Source organism: Plasmodium gonderi (genome assembly GCF_002157705.1).
Source record: "Plasmodium gonderi DNA, contig: Chr01, whole genome shotgun sequence".
In the NCBI taxonomy this organism is placed as follows: Eukaryota; Apicomplexa; class Aconoidasida; order Haemosporida; family Plasmodiidae; genus Plasmodium; species Plasmodium gonderi.
Genome location: NW_021628925.1, coordinates 909,959 through 931,781, shown reverse-complemented (window position 1 = coordinate 931,781; position 21,823 = coordinate 909,959). Strand labels below are relative to the sequence as shown.

Below are 21,823 nucleotides of genomic sequence, written 5' to 3'. Positions count from 1 at the left end.
GAAATTAAAATTTATTTATTTTATTTTTATCCTTATCTTTTAACCGAAATTTAACACGCGGTGTTAAAAAATAATTTTTCGAGAATTTTTTCCCTATCTAATTTCTTATCTTACTCCCGTAGTTCTTTTCAGTGCTTCTTCGAATTTCTCTTCTTTTATCCGAATTTGAAAAATAATACTTTTAAAATTAATTTGCATATACAAAAAAATAGTAGTAACAATTTTGTTACTTCTAGACGTAACAAAATTTCTACTATTTTCCATATTCTGAATATTATAGCCAATATCATTCTATACTAGCAGCGAGGTCAACTTTAAAAATAAACCCACAAATCAATTTTCCCAAAACCACAACCCGTTTTTGTGAAAAAAAAAAAAATAAAAATAATAATATATTATATATTATGTCGATTCTTAACAAAATTTTATTTATTAGCACAAACGCTAAGTGACACTGACAAAATTACCTTCAGCACGTAAAACTGAGTAGCAAAAACAAACAAACATGAAAGAGTATTATCATTCGAAGCATATTACTAGAAATGAAAACGATAAAAATTGGGGAACATGTGAAACAGAAAATCATCATTTGACAAGACATCCAAGCCAGACCAAATATAATAGAGAACAAAAAGGAAAAACAGTAAATAAATATTTTCTCCCATTATTTGTGAAAATTGCTGTAGTTGTATTATTCATTTGGATATGTCATTTCTCAAATAATGTAAGATGATTAAATAGTTGCATTATTGACGCATTTTATCCTTACCCCTCTGCATGTTGAACCTACGTGTAGTACCCATAATAATTATAAAACTGACCACCAACTTGTCATAAAACTGACCACCAACTTGTCATAAAACTGACCATCAGCTTGTTACAAAATTGCCACCAAATTTTACCTATTCAAATCATTCACGTTTTACCCCCTCTTCTACCCTTTAGGAGACCCAGAAAAAATCACCGTGTGATGAAGTAGGCAAAAATGAATATTCTCCTTTAAGCCCCGATAAAACTTCCAGAGTGTTAAAAACAGAATCAGATGAAACAGAAGAACATAGTGTGCTAACAGATGTCCAAGAAAGTGCAAATAAGAAAAATAATAAGAATGATCCAGATAATAATAGAAATAAAAATAATCAGAAAAAAAAAAAAAAAAAAAAAATCAGAAACGACGAAAGGTAAAGGTAACTTGTCCATCACATACACACGTACATGTAGGGGAGAAAAACTCTTTCCCACAGAAAAGGGGATGCACTACAAGGTATTATGCTGATACTGAGACAAATGCACGAATGCGCCTTTACGAAAATAACTATTATTACCAAGAAGAGCAGAAGCCTAAGTCATCTTATTTAAAAGACTTGGTGTTGTTGTGTATCCTTGCTGCACTTGCTCTTGCTATTGGATTCGGAATTTTGGGACAATGGGAATTTTCTGTTCCTTCAATTTTTGGTGTTCTTGCAGGTATCAAAGTGTTAGATTGTTTACAGAGATAAAATAATTACTCCTTTTAAAATTAAAAAAAATCTTTAACAAAATTATGTATTACCAAACCACTCTAAATTTATAAGGAAAAAAAAGTAACAATGATAGTAACGTGGTATAGTTTGATTGTACCAAGAAATAGGAATTTCGTTAAATTCGCTTCTTCCTTTTTTTTTTTTTTTTTTTTATAAATATGCTACAATGCTATGCTGTGACATATAATACAACTTTGTGTGTGTTATGTAATATACTGCCAAAAAAAAAGGGACGATTTATTGTTTCCATTTGGGAAAATAACCCTTCCCTCATTACTCCCGTGTGCACTGTGTTATGTGCTAAAAATAAGTTACAATTTTGTGTTATACAGCGTTGTATTGTCATTTTCTTTTCATTTGTAAGTAAATCATAACTGAGTTTGAAATGTTTGTTTTTAGACCTCATCTCCTTGAGAAAGCGGAAGTTTAAAAACGCATTTAAACATACATATATATATCATTGTAAAAAAAATTTATTTCTCTATTTTGTTTTGAATTCATGAGTTTGTTTAATGTATTTAATATACTCTCAAAAAAATTTAATGTGATTTCATTATTTTTTAGTTATTTCACCCCATCTCCCTTTTATTACAATTTTTTAACTTTCTTATTTTATGATTTTTTCCCCATTTGTACTAATTTTTTTTTTTTTTTGAATGTTCATAATTTTGCCATGAAAACTCTCGTACAACTTTTAGTAACCAACACACAGTTATATATAATTGTGATTTATTTAAAACTTAAAATGATTAATCCTCCTCTTTTTCTCTAATGTTCTAACTCTGGATAAAATGAATATCATAAAAAAATTGGGAAGACAACCATATACTTATATATAATACACATTCCCTCAATTTACTTAGACCTACAAAAGGTGTACACAGAATATGAAATCTTTAAAAAAATCTAACACGTTACTTATATTTACAATTTAGCAATATTTATAATTAAAAGGTTACCCATTTTATAGTACAAACCCTTTTTTTTTTTTTTTTTTTTTTTTATTCAATTCAGCATGTACTACGATTTTTACCATTCAAGTAACAGAAAAAGGAACTTCATCTAGTACAAATTCTTTTACATTTGATTAAAAATGTCAATATTAAAAATGTCTACTTAATGCACGAATTTTGTTGAGAAGAAAGGCAAATCGTTCCACTCGACAGAACAAGCAATAGACCCTCTCAGCAAGTCAAAAATAGATAAAAAAAAAAAAAAAAAAAAAAAAAACAATTTCCTCTAAATAACCACTGCATTACACATAATTAACTCTTCCGCGAAAGCAATTTGTATAATAAATTAACATATTGTTTTAGAATCTCATTCCTAACTGCCATATAAGTACTAAATCTTCAAAATAAAATGTGCCTTGAGTACATGAGGAAAACATTCCTCCACATTGTCATCTACATCCACTGTGTAATGTAACATACATGTATACGGCCCCCATATGATAAAGAAACTATTTAGTCAACACCTTACCACTTGACAAGTAATATAATCACATTATTTCGTATGATGAAGAGAAATGTGTTAAAAAAAAGGGATTAGTAAAAAAATAAATACCTCTATCAAAAATATATTCCTGCTTACCATCCTACAATCACAGTTTTGCTTCTCCAAAACGGTAACCTCACATCTTCTTTTTTTTTTCCATTGATCAAATGAAGCATGAGAAAACAGTTATATCCTTTTCTTCCACACAGTATAGTAAAACATGTTAATGTATATATCACACGTGTTCAAATGTATATATTTATATCTATACCTAATTTCCCGACATACAACCAATTCTTTCCCGTCCTTCAAGAAGGCATGGGAAAAAATGAAAAATTAAAAAAAAAAAAAAAGAAAAAAAAATTTCCAGCTTATTCTTACACAACCATGATGGATTAAATAAATTTCTAATAATTAATCAGACATCTAAAAAATGATTTATCGAAAAGGAAGCAATGAGATACACCAACGAAAGGCGAAAGAGACACGTGGTGCTGAAAATATTGAACAAAGTTATTCCTATTATGTGTCTATATGTTGTATATATATAACACCCTCCCAAAAGAATCTAACAAACTGGGCTTAAAATATAACGTTAACTTATTATTTTTCTTTCATTTTTTAAAAATAAAAAGGAGGATTCTTCAATAGAGACCATTTAATTTTACAACATTTCGTAAGATCATTTAAAAAATGTGCTAAATAATTTCCAAAAAGTGTAAATTTGTAATTACTAATAGCATAGTGTATAATATATACAAACAGAAAATACGACTCTCCTTAAAACATCTCTACTGACATTCTCACCCGCAGAGGGTATATTTAATTCGAGCCAGAAAAAGGGTTTGATATATGTCCACATAAACATAAGAAGTAGGATAATAAATTAATGTGTTTATTTTATTAGAACTTTTTTATCATTATCTACTATGTAATACTGTTGGACTATGGGCATTTTTTCACTACATCTGTTAACGTTTGCAAATGTTATGAATTCTTTCTTTTTTGGGGATATAGGAAAAACAATTTGAAAGACATACATGATGGTAGCCATTGACTCCCAACTTCCAATATATATTTTACCTAGTAAAGAATAAGCCGAATCCACATAACTTTTGTCTTTTAAAAAAAAAAGTTTGAGAAGATAGACAAAGCCAGTTAATAATATATATATAAACAAACCATACAATTAAAATAGGAAAAAGAAAAAGGAGAATGTGTCTCCTTGGGGTAGACACACCTATCCATCGGGAGCGAGATTTAAAAATTTTCAACCTTTTTGGTTTTTCATTACCATAATTTTTGAACCATTTGATCTTCCGTATATATATTTTATACATTTGTGTTCGAGCTTTTCTGCATGAACCATTTTCAGCATCCTATAGGGCCATGCAAATGTTTTTATATACAAATGCTTTCCCATGTATCATATTTTTGCCTCTTAATTTTCTTTTAAATATAAGCTCAAAATGTTCAAATCAAAGTTTTTTATTTTTGCTCTCAATGCATGTGTAACTATAAACTATTAAGAGAACACAACAGTAATTTAAAATGTAATGCTATTGTTTGCTCATTTTTTTTTATAAAACCTAAAATGATACATATAAAATAATATATAAATAATGAAATATAAGCATAAATGATGAAATAATTAAAAAATAGATATAAAAAGTAGAAATTAATATATTCTGGCATAACGTACAAAAACATGATAATAACAATCACTCAATCAATTGTATATTTTCATCGTTAATGAATATATATGGACTATTTATTATGTACACTTTTTTAAAATTAAACCTTTTCAAAAATAGGCATTCTTCTTTTATTTCAATATAAAAATGGAAATGAGACAAAACAAAATAAAATATATTCAAAAAAAAAAAAGTAATGAGCAAAAAAATAACAGATTGTGCCAAAAAAAAGTGTACATGTTTAAAACCGTAAAAATTTTTCAACACAGTTTAAATTGTATATGCTTAAAGATAAAATAATGGTCCCACATAATTTGGTTCGTTGTGTATGTTTATCATATACTTTTCTTTTCTATTTTTAAATATTTATTTTTTTGTAGGGCTTCCTAAAAGCATTTTTCAAAATATTCCCTATAACATAGGGTTACCATAGGGTAACCCCACCCCACCCCATCATATTTTGTATAAATAATTTAATGTATATAAATTTATCGGCCTCTATAAATTAAGCATTTTAAAAAGTCTTTTTTTTCAGTAAAATTATAATAAAAACTTATAGTTAATCATATTTCATATCCATGTGAAGTGCAATAAATATATACTTAAAAGAGAGTTATGCAAAAAGGATTTTTCTATATAAAACACAGTTGCTATACACACATAATACACACACAAACATGCATGTAGAGATATGATGTACATAATACATACCGCATATAATTTTTGCACATATACAAAATATATAATCTTCAATACATAAAATGTTACATATATATAATATATATAATGCACAATTGTCATTATACCCACTTTATCTCATTAAAATTCAGTTAATAGTAAAATGTAATTAATTAAAAGTCGGTAAACGAACAATGCAATCTTTTTCTACGTGTTTTCTCTGCATATTTTTACACATTTTTTTACATATATTATTGTACACATTTTTTTCATTTTTTTTTTTTTTTTTTTTTTTTTTTTTTAAATATATGAATTCATGCATAACAAGCGAGGGCGATTGTAGTGTTTCGTTTCTCATTTAAGCACAACTATCTTACTATATATGCTCTTATTTTATACGTAAAACTTTTGGTTCTTTACAATTTGCTGTGTTTCTTCATTTTGTAAGTAAGGATTTCCATCCATATACTTTTCATTAAATCTCTAAGTTCATCCCATGACTTTCTCTTAGCATTTACAAAGTATAAGAAATCCCATCTCTGGCATTGTCCTCTGTTAACAAAAGCATAGAAATCTTGGAAGTCACTTCTTTCTTTCTTAATTAATTCATCCGTCATATTGTAGTGTGCTCTCCACCAGTATTTCATTCTAATTGGGGTTGGTAACAACAAGGTCTTTTGTAAGTATTGAGAATATTGCATAATATATTCTTGCATCTTAACAAACTTTCTTCTTTCATGAGCAAGTACTTGGTTAAATAAAACAAACATTTCCTTAACAGTTGCATTTTGTCTTAAACTCTTAATTTTGTTATTTAATTGTTCTTCTGTCATTTCTTCTTGTAATTCAGCTCTAGTTACTCCGAATGGTAATGATTCACGTTCACCTTGCATGGGGAAATCTCTTGGGCCATGTCTTGGTCCTCTTCCTCCTCCTGGTGGTCCTCTCATTAAGTCTGCTCTTGAACCAAAATCATCTGCATCCATGTCAAATCTTCTTCCACCGTGCATACCCTGTGGGCCTCTTCCTCCTACATTCATGTATGGATTTCCATGTGGATTTCCATATCCTGGTCCATGGTGTGGGTTATGCATATCATCAGGGTAACTTCCATCTGGGTTCACTGGGTTTGCTGGATTGTGATGAAACTTTCTGGGGTCATCATCGTCGGGCATTCTTTGTGCTTTGGAACTGTGGATTTCTCCTGATTCATCACCTGGTTGGTTTGGATCATCATCATCGTGAATTTTTTGTGTTTTGGAAATATGGAACGTTCTTGAGTCATCACCTGGTTCACCATGTGGATTTGGATTTCCCAAATTTGCCATTCCTGGACCATGATGAATTTCTTCGTCATCTTCAATTTTTTCAGTTTTTGAAATGTGGAAGGTACGATCATCACCATTCTTATGAATATCTCCATCTATCATTCTTTCAGTTCTTGAATAACGAATGGTACGTTCATCGCCACTAGGTCCACTACCATAATACATATCTCCATCTACACTTCTTTGAGTTGATGAATAATGAATATCTCTGTCGTCACCTCTTCTCATACCACCTCTCAACTGTTCATTTCCATAGTGTCTGTCATTGTAACCATATCCATCGTCATATCCACCATATGAGTCTCCTCTGTAACCGTCTCTACCTCCTCTCCTGTACATTTGATCATCATATTGTTGGTACCTGTAGTCTCTTGGATCTCTGTATCCTCCATCTCTTCGACCTGGTGCACCCTACGCATTAAAAATAAAGGAAGAAAAAGAAATTTTATAAACACTATTTTATTTTTAGAATAAACATATGAGCGCGCCCTAATATGTATATATGGGTATCCTATCAACATGCATTCAATTTATATTAGCCATATATAGTGTGTCTGCATGTATTTACTAAGAAAATATGTATTTCCCCTCATTCATCATTTCTTGACGTTGACAAATTAACTGCATGAAAAGAAAATCTTACCCTCTGTCCAGCATATCCTGCTCTCATTTGTGGTTGATGGTGATGACCATCATGGTGGTGTCCTGGATCTTTACTTGGGTCATCGTCATCATGATCTGGTTTACTGGGGGCGGGTTGGGATGGCTTAATAGTATGGTCGTCATGGTGTCCTGGATCTTTACTTGGATCATCCTCATCATGACCTGGATCAACGGGGAGGGATGGCATTATATGAATTCTGGTCTTATCACTTGGATCTTCAGGATCATAATGTTGTTCACCTAAGGATCTGGCATTTCTACCATAAACTTCTAATCCGGATGATGATGTGGTGCTGTTAGTCTATAAAAAGGTGATTGATAAAAAAGAGAAAGTGATGAGAGTTAAAATTAATAAAAATAAATTAATGATGTCGTAGAAGCGGTATATAATAGTGCGGTGAAAAAATGTTCCTATACATGTTTACAAACAAAACTATTTATTGGAACGCGCTGCTTCGTCATGTATGCGACATAAAATATACATCTACATAACAGGCACTACCAATACACTACATATATGTAATTACATAAATCAAAAAAGGGATCAATTTTATTGAACACGTCAAAACATGTAGTAATATGTATAACTTTTCTACATTCATTTGTACTATATACTCTTTTCTTTCACTCTCCTTTTACCTGTAACAAAACAATGATAACACCAAAGAGGAACAATACTTTGTATGGTAAAGAAGCAAGGTTAAAATTAATTAAACTTTTCTTGCTCTTGCATTTGTTTTTTTTTGCTTCTGATTTGTTTGCGCTGATGGCCTTCCTAACGTCAGCAGATGATGATGAGGGAATAACAATAATTGGGATGCTACTATTAGCAGGATTCATTTTCGATATGTTTCTTTTTTTTCAAGGATAAGGAACGTAATTTAAACGATAAGAATTTATAACGTATATAATAAGATATAAATGTTATTATCTATAAAATTTTCCTTAAAAAAGGTATATTTTCTTTTTTTGTTTCTTTGTTTTATAAGTTAATTATAAAATACAAGTAATAATGATATTAAAATGTAGATGGGTAAATATATATAAAAAAACAACAATTATAAAAGTATACAAGTTTGAATTTAAAAAAAAATAAAAATAAAACAATAAACCTTTGTTTTAAATTTTTTAAATTACAATAAAATAAAAATATGTAGAAAATGTTTTGCTATAATTTAATTTTAATTAATTTATTTTTTTATTTTATTAAAGAATAATATTTTTTTTTTTATATGTACTTCTAAAAACATTTAGATTTTTTAATATTCCTAAGTAGGTTTAGTTTTATGTACTAAAATATTCATAAAAATATTATAAAAAAAAACTGTAAATATATTTTAATTTCATGTAAAAACAAAAAAAAAAAAAAACTATTATTTTTTTTCTCTTTATTTTTAAAATAATATAAAAACAACTAAAGAAAATAAACATATATATCATTTATCTATATTTTTTTTTTTACAAGTGCTAAAAAAAAGAAAAAATGTTATAGTAAAACTTTTAAAAAAGCCTTAAAAGAACTCTTTTTATATTTTATTTTTAGTACATTTTTTCTTTTTTCGCTCATTTAATTTTTTTTTTTTTGCATGCTAATATTATTTTTTTTTTTTTTAAATATTTTTTTCATTAATTTATATGTTAATTTATGAATTATTTTAATTTTATATATATATCTATTATTTTCGATGGACACCAAATTAGGCACAAATATAGAAAAAAAAAAAAAAAAAAAGTATAAAAACTCTACTATAAAATATATGTTAGTCGTTACGTGCTTTAGCATATCTAAATTATTTTTATTTTATATTTTTTCTATAAATATATTTATTTTATCCTTGCTACTTTCTTCTTATAACTGTAGGCAATTAAAACTAATTCGAAAAACATACATATTCCTCCTCCACCTCCTAATTCCTTGTCCACTTGTGAGATTATACAAATGTTAAAATTTGAGAAAAAAAAAAAGTGCTCTTAAAAATTGTCGTTTTGGATATTTAGTGTTGTAGTAGGAGCGACAAAAAAAAAAATACATGCATTTTAAAATTAAAATATTATTCAAGGTGGAGAAAAAGGGCTCTTTTTTTTTTTTTTTTTTTCTCTTCACCTTCATTTGCGGGGGGGGTTAAATAATTATACCAAAATATATATATAACATTTACATATATTTTTCCCTATGCACGTGATACTTTTTTTTTATAATTTAAAAGAAAATGTATTAATAATAATGTTAATTGTATTTTAATCAATTTATTAGATAATACGTACGTAAGAGCGGGTGGGGGGTAGTAGGTGGGGTTGAGTTTTATTTTTTTTGCAACGCCAATTATTTTTTTTTTTTATTTTATTTTTTATTATTTTATTTTTTACATACCAGAGGAGGTAGCTTTAAATCCCACAAAAATTTTTTTTTTTTTTTTTTCTGCAAAAATAAAATAAATGAATAAAAAGATATTTTACTTTTTTGCTGCTGCGAAAATCACAAAGTGTATGAAAAAGTTTATACATATCTATTATTATTAATTTTTTTACAAATTTCTATTCGCGACCGTATGTTATATTCCTTTTCCTAAATTTTAGTATAATAAAAACATTCTACAAAAAATTATTAGGGTAGTAGTGTAGGGTCCATTTTTATGCCAAGCAAGAGGAGAAAAAAAAATAAAAATGAGTTTTTTTTTTTTTTCATTTCTCTGAGGGGTTATTACATTTTTGTGATATTTTTTAACCAATTCATTTTTTCTAGCTCAAAGTGCATATATATATTGTTTTATACATAAATAATAAAATACCTTGTATTTTATATATAGCCTTTTATGTAGCATTTATTTTTTGTCATTTTTTCAAATTACAAATTTGACACCACCACACCACACCCTCTAGAGTGACGTGACGTATTTTAATAGTAAAAAAGAAAAAAAAAAGATACTTCATTTTTTTCTTCCTTTTACCTGTCAAAAATAAAGTTCAGTATGTACCAACCTCCCCCTCCACCCTATAGAAGTAGAAAAGAAAAAAAAATTACCACTTCTGTGGAATCACTATAAAGATGTGATAATTATAATAAAATAAATATCCCTTGGGTCTTCTTGAGTTCTTGAGACTTTTCTAAAAATAAGAAAAAATACTATTATGTTGTACCTTTTTTTTTTTATTAATTATATATACGAGGAAAATCTTTTCTGAGTATGAAAAAAAGTCCATAGTTTTCTATTCCATTTTAAAAAAAGTAAAGTCTTCCCATATAAAAATATTTCATATAGTTCAAAAAGTGCTCTTTTTTTTTGGAATATACATATCAACATTTTGTAAAAGAACCGTATCACGCAAATAAGTTTTTTTTTTATCTTTTTTTACTTATTTATATTGTTCCTTGAAATGAAGCAAAAAATTACTTAAAAAAACTATAAGATGGAAAAGATGTTATTTATCCAAAGTAAGAAAAAACAAAGAAAAAAAAATAACCAAAATGGTCCTCCAAATATTAATAATTATTCAAGTGTTATTATAAACATGTAAATTATATTTATTTTTTAAGCCCCTCCAAGCAGTTGTTCATCTCATTTATTATTCTAATCATCTTTTAGGAAGATATGGGTAATGATGATACTGTAGGAAACATCACATTTTTCGAAACAGAATGAAAATATGTGAAAGAATTCTCTTCTCTCGTTTATCCCTACTCGTGCTTATTTATTTTACAATCCTTCTTTTCAACCCAGTTCGACATATGTGTGCTATTTAGCCGAACTCTTTAACTTCTAAACGTAAAACAATAATGTATAATTAATTGAACGAGAAAGATAAAAAAAAAAAACATATATAATGTATCCCTCTTTTAATTTTATAACACTGTAGACAGGAAGTGATGGTAGAATTATGAATACAATTTCCAGCTGAGAACTTACTTTTTCATTTCACATTTGATAGATGTTTTATTCGTATTTTTTTTGTAAAATGATACCTCTAAACATAAGGCCTATTCAACAGTGTGAAAAAAAACTTCATTATCATTGTTACCAGCTTTAACTTTACTTTATTTGTCGTAAATACAATTGTTAATCGTTTACCCCTATACCATGCCTTCAAAACTTATAGGGTCTCAGGAGTATAATCATGGAATCCTTAAAATAATTATTTCTATTTTTAGCACAGGTTGTTTTATATATATGTATTACTTATCATATTCCATGTTTTTTTTTTTTTTTCTTTTTTTTTTAAATTGAAGAAACTTCATCTCCACCTTAAAATTAATCATTTTCTAACATTACAGATAATTACATATCTAGAAAGCTAGATTCCTGTTTTTTTCTTTTTTTTTTACCTTTTTTATGACAAAATTTGTAACAATGTATTCCAAATTTTTCTTTATCATTTCGGGTAAAAGAATGTTTCTGCTTTTCCACGTAAACAATGGAACGGACGAACGATTAGCAAAAAAAAAAAAAAAAAAAAAAATTAGTGCTATCGTGATGGTAGACAATCGTAAAAAATTACAGTATTTGTCCACTGTGGTGTGTAGTACAAGCATTCCATTCATTCATCCATACATTTTGTTTAGATTTTTATTTTATTTTTTTTTTTTCCAATTGAACTGGTCATTCATGCATATATTCTACAGGGTAAGGATTTGCCAAATTTCCAAAATTTTGATACTCTCATAGAGGCATTTTACACAAATAAGTAATCGTGACAAAGGCGCACCTCCTATTCGATATAATTGCATATATACACTCTTCTAACTAATAAAAAAAAAAAATGTCATACACTTGTGTTCCACATTTCACACGAGTGTAATGCAGTTATATGCATACATTTGCAAACACATTTTTGCATATATTCTCACATATAAATATATGTATATACCCAACCCTAAAGCGTAAACTTTTTCCTGTCAGCTGATAACACTATCAATCCTTCAACCCCTCAAAAAAATTTCATGGTACACTTTGATTCCGCTAAAATTTTTACTAATCTCCCCACCATCACTTTCTAACACATCAAAAAATGGATTAACACTACACACGAAGTTACATTCATCAATATGCTGACACACTCACTTATGTATATGCTAATCTACATTAAACATGAAAAAGTATCTCATGTTGAAAAGCATATCTCGCAACCTCTACACAGGGAAATATACATAAAAAGGATTACCCTTCGCATGCACACATAAAAAAACACACTTCTATTTTTCTATCCATGGTTTCGTTCCTTTAGAATGTGGTGCTAAAAAGTTTGTGTGCTGTCACATGCATACACATTTGATATCATAAAACAAACACACATGCAGATGTATCAACAAATGAAAGAATAACGTAAGTACAAGACATAAACTATTATATTATGTAATCTTAACATCAATAAATGGAGTACTATAAAAAAAAAAAAAAAAAACAGTAGGCCAAATAAATCCCCACCATTTGGACTTCTCCCTTTTTTTGTCATCATTTTTTTGGAAAAATATTGAAAATTTAAAATTGTAAAAATTTTGTTGTTGTTAGTGTATACACACTTTACAACGTGATAGCTATATATAACATATCTTATATGATAAGTTGATGTTATATTTTTCAAAAAAAATCATTCCACTCGGGATTAGCCTCAATAGATCGTAAGACGTAATTGCTTCTTTCATATTTACAGCACCCGGGGGAAATCAGTGTCGGCTACAAAATGAAAAAAAATCTTTCTTATATATTCTACTAGTCAAAAAGCACGCCACATACAAAATGTTAGCCTGTGTATATATTACATACATATTACGTACATATTACGTACATATTACGTACATATTACATACATAATATATACACATTTATGTGTTAACGGCCTTTAATGGGATATATTTATGTCTCCGTGTTAATGGATTCATATATAACTTTCCTTTTTTACAATCGTAAAAAAATTTTTCAGAAAGAGCGAGATCAAAATATTAATCAGCATGGGTTCTGGCTTTAGAGTCATTCAGCCATTATCCAACAGACAAATGTGGCTTCGCAATTACAAGTTTTTCAACTAATCGCTGTACCCGTGGTCTGGACCAAATGTTCCTCTCGTACTAATATGGTCTACTGTCACATTTCGATAAATGGTTCTTAACAACCATAAATTTTATAAATCATCAGTAGGAATTTATAATATATAACCTCATTCACAAAGGTCTAAAAATTATGACTCACGTTCCCTTTTAAACAGAGTGAACAATCCGACACTTTGAGACTTCTTCGTCCCAATGATAGGAAGAGTCTAAAACATTTATCACAAAGCTACGTTACTAAATCACGTTCGGCAGCCACAAGACAGTTATCTTCTGTGCTAACTCTTCTATATTTTTTTACAATCCCATTTTTTGTATATCTGCATACTACCTATAGAAAAAGGAGCCCATTCTGTTATAGTGCAAAATATCTATAAATATAATATATACACATAAATATATATGTGCGGGATTACTTATGCGTATGGCTAAGTATATCTAAACATCTACATGAAGATGTAAAGATATATAAGCGTTTTCCCCACTTAAGGTCAACAAGAGATTTCTGTTCTCTTTGAGCTTTCTCTGTAATGAAGAAACTTTTTATATCTGTTCTATGTGCTCCTAAACAGATTAGTTTTCATCACACTTTTAGCCTTCGCTTAAACTCTTCAGCTGGCATTGTCTCCATCCATATTAAGTGTGGGGGGAGAGTAATATATATACATACATGTATACATGTGCGAGATAAGTCCAAATTTAAATTTTAAAAAAAAAAAAAATTCTTCCTTCCTATCAACCTTATATATTACAGAACGTGATAAATAAGTGTACATATATGTGTACATATGTATATTTCTATCCCCAACTTTCCCTGTTTTTCCCTTTTCTACAAATGGATAAGCAGGAACAACACCAAAAGTAGTGGTATTTCACTTGTCGTAAAAAAACAAATGTATATCCTTATAATATAATTTCAATTCTTCTACTTCCACTTATGGCTGCACCTCTTGGGTCGTTCTGTGCAGTGCCAAACTAAGAGTCGAGTTAACACTAAGTCTTCTATTTCCTTTACTGACACTCCAAGCCTGTTCCCTTGGATGTGGTTTCACTAGATAGTAATGTATATTTATATAAAGTGGTGCAGGGATAATGGTTACTCCAATCAAAATGTTACGTGCCAAAAATATATATTTCTTAATAAAATATACACACTGACACAACACTTTAACTGGTTTAAGGAATTCATATATTATTTTTATTTTTTTTTTTTTGGGGAAGAAAAATTTTCCTTTCCTTTTTTCTCCCCCATTTTAAAAATTTCTTATCCTGACCCATTTTATTATATGCCCAATGTGTGTAGATATTCCTGTATATATATAAACTAATACATAAATATCTGTATATATCTACACTAAAACATTGTTTTCAGAAGTATCTTCAAATTGACATTCTAAGCAATAGTCAGAAATTGCATTTGCAATAGTGATATAGAACATATACACAACAAATTTGCAAAATAAATATATGATTCTTTTTTTTCTTCCTCAAAGAACCTGTTAAAAAAATCCCCCTTGTTCCGATTCAGTTCTTGATAACAGCATATTAAGCTTACACAAACAATAGTATTAGGTTTAATAATTAATTGGAAAGAGAGTATATATATATATTATAGAAATAATAATATAGGCTCTTTTCCCCTTATTTATTTTTCTCCTACTACTGTATGCATATTAACATACATATATATATATATATACATGATAGCCTAACCAAAACGGTGAATGGATATGATTTTGCATCAAAAAGAGTTATAAAAACAGTAAAAATGGAAAGATAGAGACCCCTTTACATTTCCCTTATTCCTGTTCCCATTTCCCTATGTTCCTTTTTACTTTTTTTATATCTCCTCCATTCCTATGCCCTCAAAACAAACTTCTTATCAAGGAAGTTACGGATGGATACATATATACATGATATAAAATATATACATATGTACATACATATATAATACATGTGTATATATACATTCCATTCAAATTGTCTTCAAAATAGTCTGCAACATATACATTATATATGTATTCACATATATATACATTTTTTATACTAATATAATGCTCCTTTTTGTGTGTGTCCCCACTTTATTCATTACTTTATATCTATTAATTTACGACCTACGGCTACTAACCAGTTCAGATATCTTTCTGCTTACAGATACAACTTTTACATAATTAATCAAGTATACGAATTATAAAGCGTGGTATGGCTCACCCGAATGAAATACGTCTACAAACGGTACACATCCGAAGATATATAAGCCGCCTAGGAAACCCCAAACGGATTGGCTTCATAACACGATTCGGTGTTTTCCATCCTATCATATAATATACAATAACTCATCCGCATCGAATAATTCGTCACACTCATATAAGTGTGTTTGTAATACGAACTATAAAAAATAATGAGCAATAAAGTGGAATACTAGCCAAAAAAAAAAAAGAAAAAAAAAAAAAATAGCATAAAAATGGAATAAAAAATGAATAAAAAAAAAAAAAAGCTGTATATGTGAATGCGATATAAAAATAAGAAAATATATTATAACCATAAAAATCGAAATTTCTACAGCTATATATCAATTTTCCTATTTTTTATTCCTCACACACATGTACAGCTTTTTTTTTTTTTTTTTTTATTCATTATTTATCCCATTTTTACGTTTTTTTTTTTTTTTTTTTTTTTTTCTGGCTGCTATCCCATTTTAAACTCATGAACAAAGCAAAAAACGTATTATAGTCATACTTTTCTCATCTTCATAAGATTACTGTGTAATACAAAAATATTGTATTACACACATACTCCGAGGTTTCCACTTCATTATTTTATTTTTTTGTAATACATGATAATATGGGTATATTATAATATATATCATAAATTAATACATACATATATATTCTCCATCTTATCATGATACATCGTTGGGATCGAATTATCTTCAATAGGGTTTCAAAATTTTGTATTTCTTTATATACAAAACTCCGTTGCCAGCTACATTATTTACAATAATAATACTCGAAAAATTATCGGCTCAGGGTTTATAAACCTGATTACCCCCATAAAACTAATAATTTATAAAAAAAAAAAATAATATCTATGGCCAAAATGGTATAAAATTATGCTAAATAATTACACGTTAACTTATGGGAACAACATTTATTTTTTTCTTCACAAATTTTTTTACATCGCACATAATTTTTTTTTTTTTTTTTTTTTTTCTTTTGGAAATGTTAAAAAAAAAAAAAAAAAAAGAGTGATTTCAGGGGAGCGGCTATCATTTAGTTAGTTTCCATATGGAGAAAAAAATATATGGCTGTAAGCTAAATAACACACATATTTATTTAAAAAAAAAAGTATATCTTTTATACAATACAGTAGTTTCTATATTGTATTTTTTTTTATAATAGGCCTTCAAAAATATTTCATTTTGAATATTTGCTACTTCCACCAAGATCTGCACTAGGGATATGTTCCACGAATGCTCACGCATTTCGCTTCTATACTAAACCCCACGATTTTCTACTCATAAAAAGTTGTTAAAAAAAAAAATAACGTTAGATCGACTTTGTTCAAAAGCCATTTCACTTTTTATGGCTTGGTATCGGTAATTCACTTTAGCGCCATCCATTTTCAGGGCTAGATCATTCGGTAGGTGAGTTGTTACACACTCCTTAGCGGATTTCGACTTCAATGATTACCGTCCTACTGTCATAATGAAGTAACACCTATTATTTTAGGAGTCTAATGAGCGAATATTTAGGCACCTTATCCAAGCATTAGGAGCATCCCTCATCACCAGTTTTTGATTACCAAAAATGGCACACTTGGAGTTATCTTATTCTATTCATACATTTTTTGAGTAATAATTAAAAAAAAAATATACTATTAAGATATATTTTTTTTTAACTCTTATATGATTACCTAGAAAAGTAAGACTTTGAAAATATAGGTACATATATATATATATGTTAAACTACCTTATTCTTCCATATATATTCATTGTCTTCCAAATATCTGATAAAATTATAATAATAAACTCCAGCGATCTTGAGAGATCTTTCGAAAATAACCAGCTAATAAGCTTTTCAGAAAAAGGTATATATATATATCCTTCCTATAAAACGTGTTTAATGCTGAACTTTTTGAAATGTATAAAAACACACAAATAAATTTTATCCTCCAATTTTTTATTTATAAAATTTATTGTGCTTTTCAAAATTCATCACGTTTAATATAGTTCAAAGCCTCTCGGGTCCTACCACATGTGCTCATCTAGAAAAAAATTGTACGGCATTTTTATTATTATATAAAAACCGACTAAAAAAAGTTGTATGCATTTTGGCATTTAATCACATGTATGTATATATATAATATGTTATATATCAAAGCATTTTTTCCCTTCTTTTTTTTAAAAAAAAAAAAAAAAAAAAAACACGATGATATACAACACACCATACATATACACACACAAAATATATTCCAATTTCTACAATATGAAAAACAATGGCTTTTTTTTTTTTTTTCATGCTCATTGCCGACGCGAAACTAAGTCGGGATATTGGATCATTCTACGGCCTTAAACACACACAAATATTACGTATATTTAACATATATACGAATACCCATATGTAAAGTACCGTATCACCTCACCCATCTTTTGGGACATATGTTTATCTTTCAACATTACACGTTCGCTTGCACATGTGTTAGACTCCTTGGTTCGTGTTTCAAAACGAGACGGTTAAAGAAGACTTTTTAGAAACATCTTAAAAGGTAAGAAAATAAAAAAAAAAAAAAAAAAAAAAAAAATATAAATTTCGAGTTCTCAAAACTTTATCCTTTTTTTTTTTTTTTTTTTTTTTTTCCTACAATTTTTAAAATCTCCCTCAGCAAAAAACGGATATGTGTAAAAATAGGTAAAAATAAATAAATTCCTCCCTCTTGCGAGATCGTTTATTATATTTTATTTTCCTTCTATTCTTTTACATTCCTAAAAAAAAAAAAAAAATTCCTTTTTTTTTTTTTTTTTTTTTTCGCTGATGTTTCTTTAAATAAAGCACGTCAACTGTATAGCGATGAAAATCATATGCCAATATCATGAGCCAGATATTTGATCTGGATTTACACGCTCGCAAAATTGGGAGGAGAAGATTACATCAGGTACTTCCACGCTCACACAATTCTGGGCGATAAATCAATCTCGCCAATGTTCTTGGACATCATCTCCACCAGCAAAATATGACCTTCAAAAGAAATACAAAAAATTAACACACGTTACTTCTTGTCTTCTTTAATCCTTTCCACCTTAACGATTTCAGATTCTATTTAATACCTCATTCCTGAGTACTCTTTCATCTTTCCCTTACGGTACTTGTTTGCTATCGGTCTCCTATATATATTTAGCTTTATGTGAAATTGTTTAATCACACGTATTAGTGTCCCAATCTCATCGAACACGACTCGAAAATGAAAGATTTCCAAAAAGAAATAAAGAGATAAGAAAAGGCGATAAGGAAAATCAATTCAACTTCAACCGTTCTTCTTCCCCCTCTTTGTTATATATTTATATATTTATAAACTACGGGTCTTTCACCCTCTATGGAAGTGCGCTCCTGCATATTTCGTTATATAATAATATATATGTATATATGTACTTTTAAAAATTCTTTAGGAAGTTTAATGATATTACCAAGTATATATTTATATATATAATTAAATATATATGTATATATAAATCATCTTTCATTATATAAAAGTGACAATTCTTTTGTAAAGCCAAAACACTACACCCAGCCCCGCACCATATGTGTATATATACATTAGTGGGACACGTGGGGGGCCCAGCCTTTATATATAAAAGATTTTCCACTTTGAGCTTATCCTTTTTCACTCACGGTTACTACAGGAATCATTGTTATTTTCTTTTCTTCCGCTTAATTCTTTTCTTAATTTTCAGCGGATGTGCCCTTCTGCTTTATATTTTGAATATATATAAATTATGATAGATATGAGAGGAGCGCGATTGCTTCAAATACCACAAATTCCTCCATTCCTATAAACGAGAGAATCAAAAAAAAAAACTAAGGAAATTATATAACCACGACAAAGCTGACCGTTTCCCATATATGCCTAATCGAATAAAGTCATCAACTCCTGTAGTATTTAAATGAAGAAACAGTAATAAACGAGGTTTGTTTTATTTTATTTTTTATTATTACTTTTTTTCTAGAGAAAATTAATTCTCTCTATAGAAAATAAAATAAAATAATATATAAAATAAAACACCCTTGGATATTTGTTCCATTTAAATAAGACACTCCTACATCAGACACTAATTCTTTCAACATACGGGTACTAGCTACGACACTTTGCTGCTTACCAAAGTTGAAACTCCAATGTTAATTATTTGGTAGTGGTAAAGAAGTTGGGGAAAAAAAAAAAAAAAAAAAAAAAAAATGCACATATATGTATATATGTATTTTTATTTATTTATTTTTTTTCCCCCCAACATCTTTACCACTACCAAAAAATTAACCCTGTTCAGCTGTAGCATCTTATTATAATTAAGATGACAACAAGCGTTCCAGATTGTTTTGTCAACCACATTACGCAGAAGAGCTTATTTCAAAAATCAGTCCACAAATACATATATTTGTGACAAAAATATAACATATATGCCAATCTTAATAAAAATCAAAAATAACATACAGAATATATAACCCAATTTCTACTTTAATTTTCGTATGTGATATTAGAAAAAAAAAAAATGGAAAAAAAAAAAAAATAAATAAAAAATAAGAAAAAAGAAAAAAAAGGAAAAAAAAAATGACATTTCATTTATATTTTTTCACAGTTCGTTCATATATTTCTCTCCATTTTTATTGATCTTTTTTTTTTTGTTCAACACTTTTTTCCCCTAAACAATTTAGACACATATATATCTCTACATATGATAACCCAATATTGATCTGAAAGCATGAATACTTATTTAAAAAACAAGGTTTATATCATACCTTTGTAGCAAGAACATTTTTGACGCTTTAAAAAAAAAAATACATTTTTTAAAAACCGCTTATGGGCCCAATGTAAAGAAATCAATCTTCCTAAAAGACAAAAAGTTGTCATCTATGTAATGTGATTTTATATTCAAAAGATATATTTAAATAAGAAAATTATGAAAAAAAAAAAAAAAGTAAAGAAAAAAAGTAAACTTCTTCTTCTTTTTTTTTTTTTTTTTATAATTTTCTTACATATATATATACGTATAATAACAGAAGTATCATCAATCCAATTTAGATTATCTAAAAAGGGTATTTTGATGATGTGTGTGTGTTTTTGTCATTTTACACACTAACTACATTCAGCCATATAGATGATTCACGTTTTTAATGTGTTTACATCACATTACGTGTCACATGTACGCATTTATCTGCGACCTTCATCGCTATAGGAACCAAGACATCCATCGTTAAGATTGTGCTAAATAAATACAAACAAATTCAGTTACGTGTATTGTAAGTGAGAGGTTTACCATTTATATACATATATATAAGGTTCCTATATTATTGTATATAAAATCAAAACTTCACTTTTTTGCGTTTAGAATTGTTGTTTTTATACATAATATAATAAGTTATAAAATACAAATGTGCAAAAGATTGAGCTTAACCGTTGTTCAATGGTTAATGTTATACATATATATATGTGTGTATATATTATATGCAGCTACACCCACTCCTTCTTTTCCTTGCTGGAGTATAAAATACGTCTGTTTGCATATTAATAGTATGGTGTCTTATGCTACTTTGCACCATACAAAATATGTTTATATTGTGATTAACACATTTGTAAATGTCATTCCGGTTTTTTATCATGTGCATATATAAATATAAGACTTCTAATTATTGCAAATAATATAAGAACAATTACATTTTTTTATTCCAAAAAGAGAAAAAAATTTTCGTAAAAATAATTGTAAACAAGTATAGTACTCTACTTTTGTAGTAGTAAATACAACGCATATACTATTCGACTGATAGACTTATTTGGAATATACGTTTTTTAACCTTTCCATGTGTATTATTCCTCATAACATGCGTAATTTTACATAAACATTATGGCAAATTTATATATGTCTATATCAACATTTATATATTATTGCAACTCCTTATATATTTTTCTAATTTTTGCGTTTCAGCAGGATGTTGAAAAAATTATACAGCTAAAAATTTTCTAAATTGGAATATACTTTTTTATAACACTTCTTTTTACAAGCATTGATAATCGCATAAAATACACAATCTGTAACTTTTTGAAATTCTCTAAAAAATGTTATTTTTAAGGAGAAATATAAAAAAATAAAAAATTACTTTTTCAATTTCCTTATGTACATATATATAATATGTT

At 28.1% G+C, this 21,823-nt stretch overlaps 1 protein-coding gene and 2 non-coding genes across 3 annotated transcripts; all 3 read right to left on the bottom strand.

The window, feature by feature from the left end:
* Positions 1-5,808: 5,808 nt before the first annotated feature.
* PGO_011720 (Phist protein) lies at positions 5,809-8,223 on the bottom strand (the record flags this gene model as incomplete). Its single annotated transcript, XM_028685810.1, has 2 exons — positions 5,809-7,131; positions 8,023-8,223. The coding sequence occupies 2 exons, from the start codon at positions 8,221-8,223 to the stop codon at positions 5,809-5,811; spliced, it is 1,524 nt and encodes a 507-aa protein (XP_028541611.1).
* A 5,056-nt stretch (positions 8,224-13,279) lies between these two features.
* On the bottom strand, positions 13,280-19,404 carry PGO_011710. Its single transcript, XR_003699410.1, has one exon. It is a non-coding gene; the product is annotated as a large subunit ribosomal RNA (ribosomal RNA).
* A 1,361-nt stretch (positions 19,405-20,765) lies between these two features.
* Positions 20,766-20,895, bottom strand: PGO_011700. Its single transcript, XR_003699409.1, has one exon. It is a non-coding gene; the product is annotated as a 5.8S ribosomal RNA (ribosomal RNA).
* Positions 20,896-21,823: the final 928 nt, after the last annotated feature.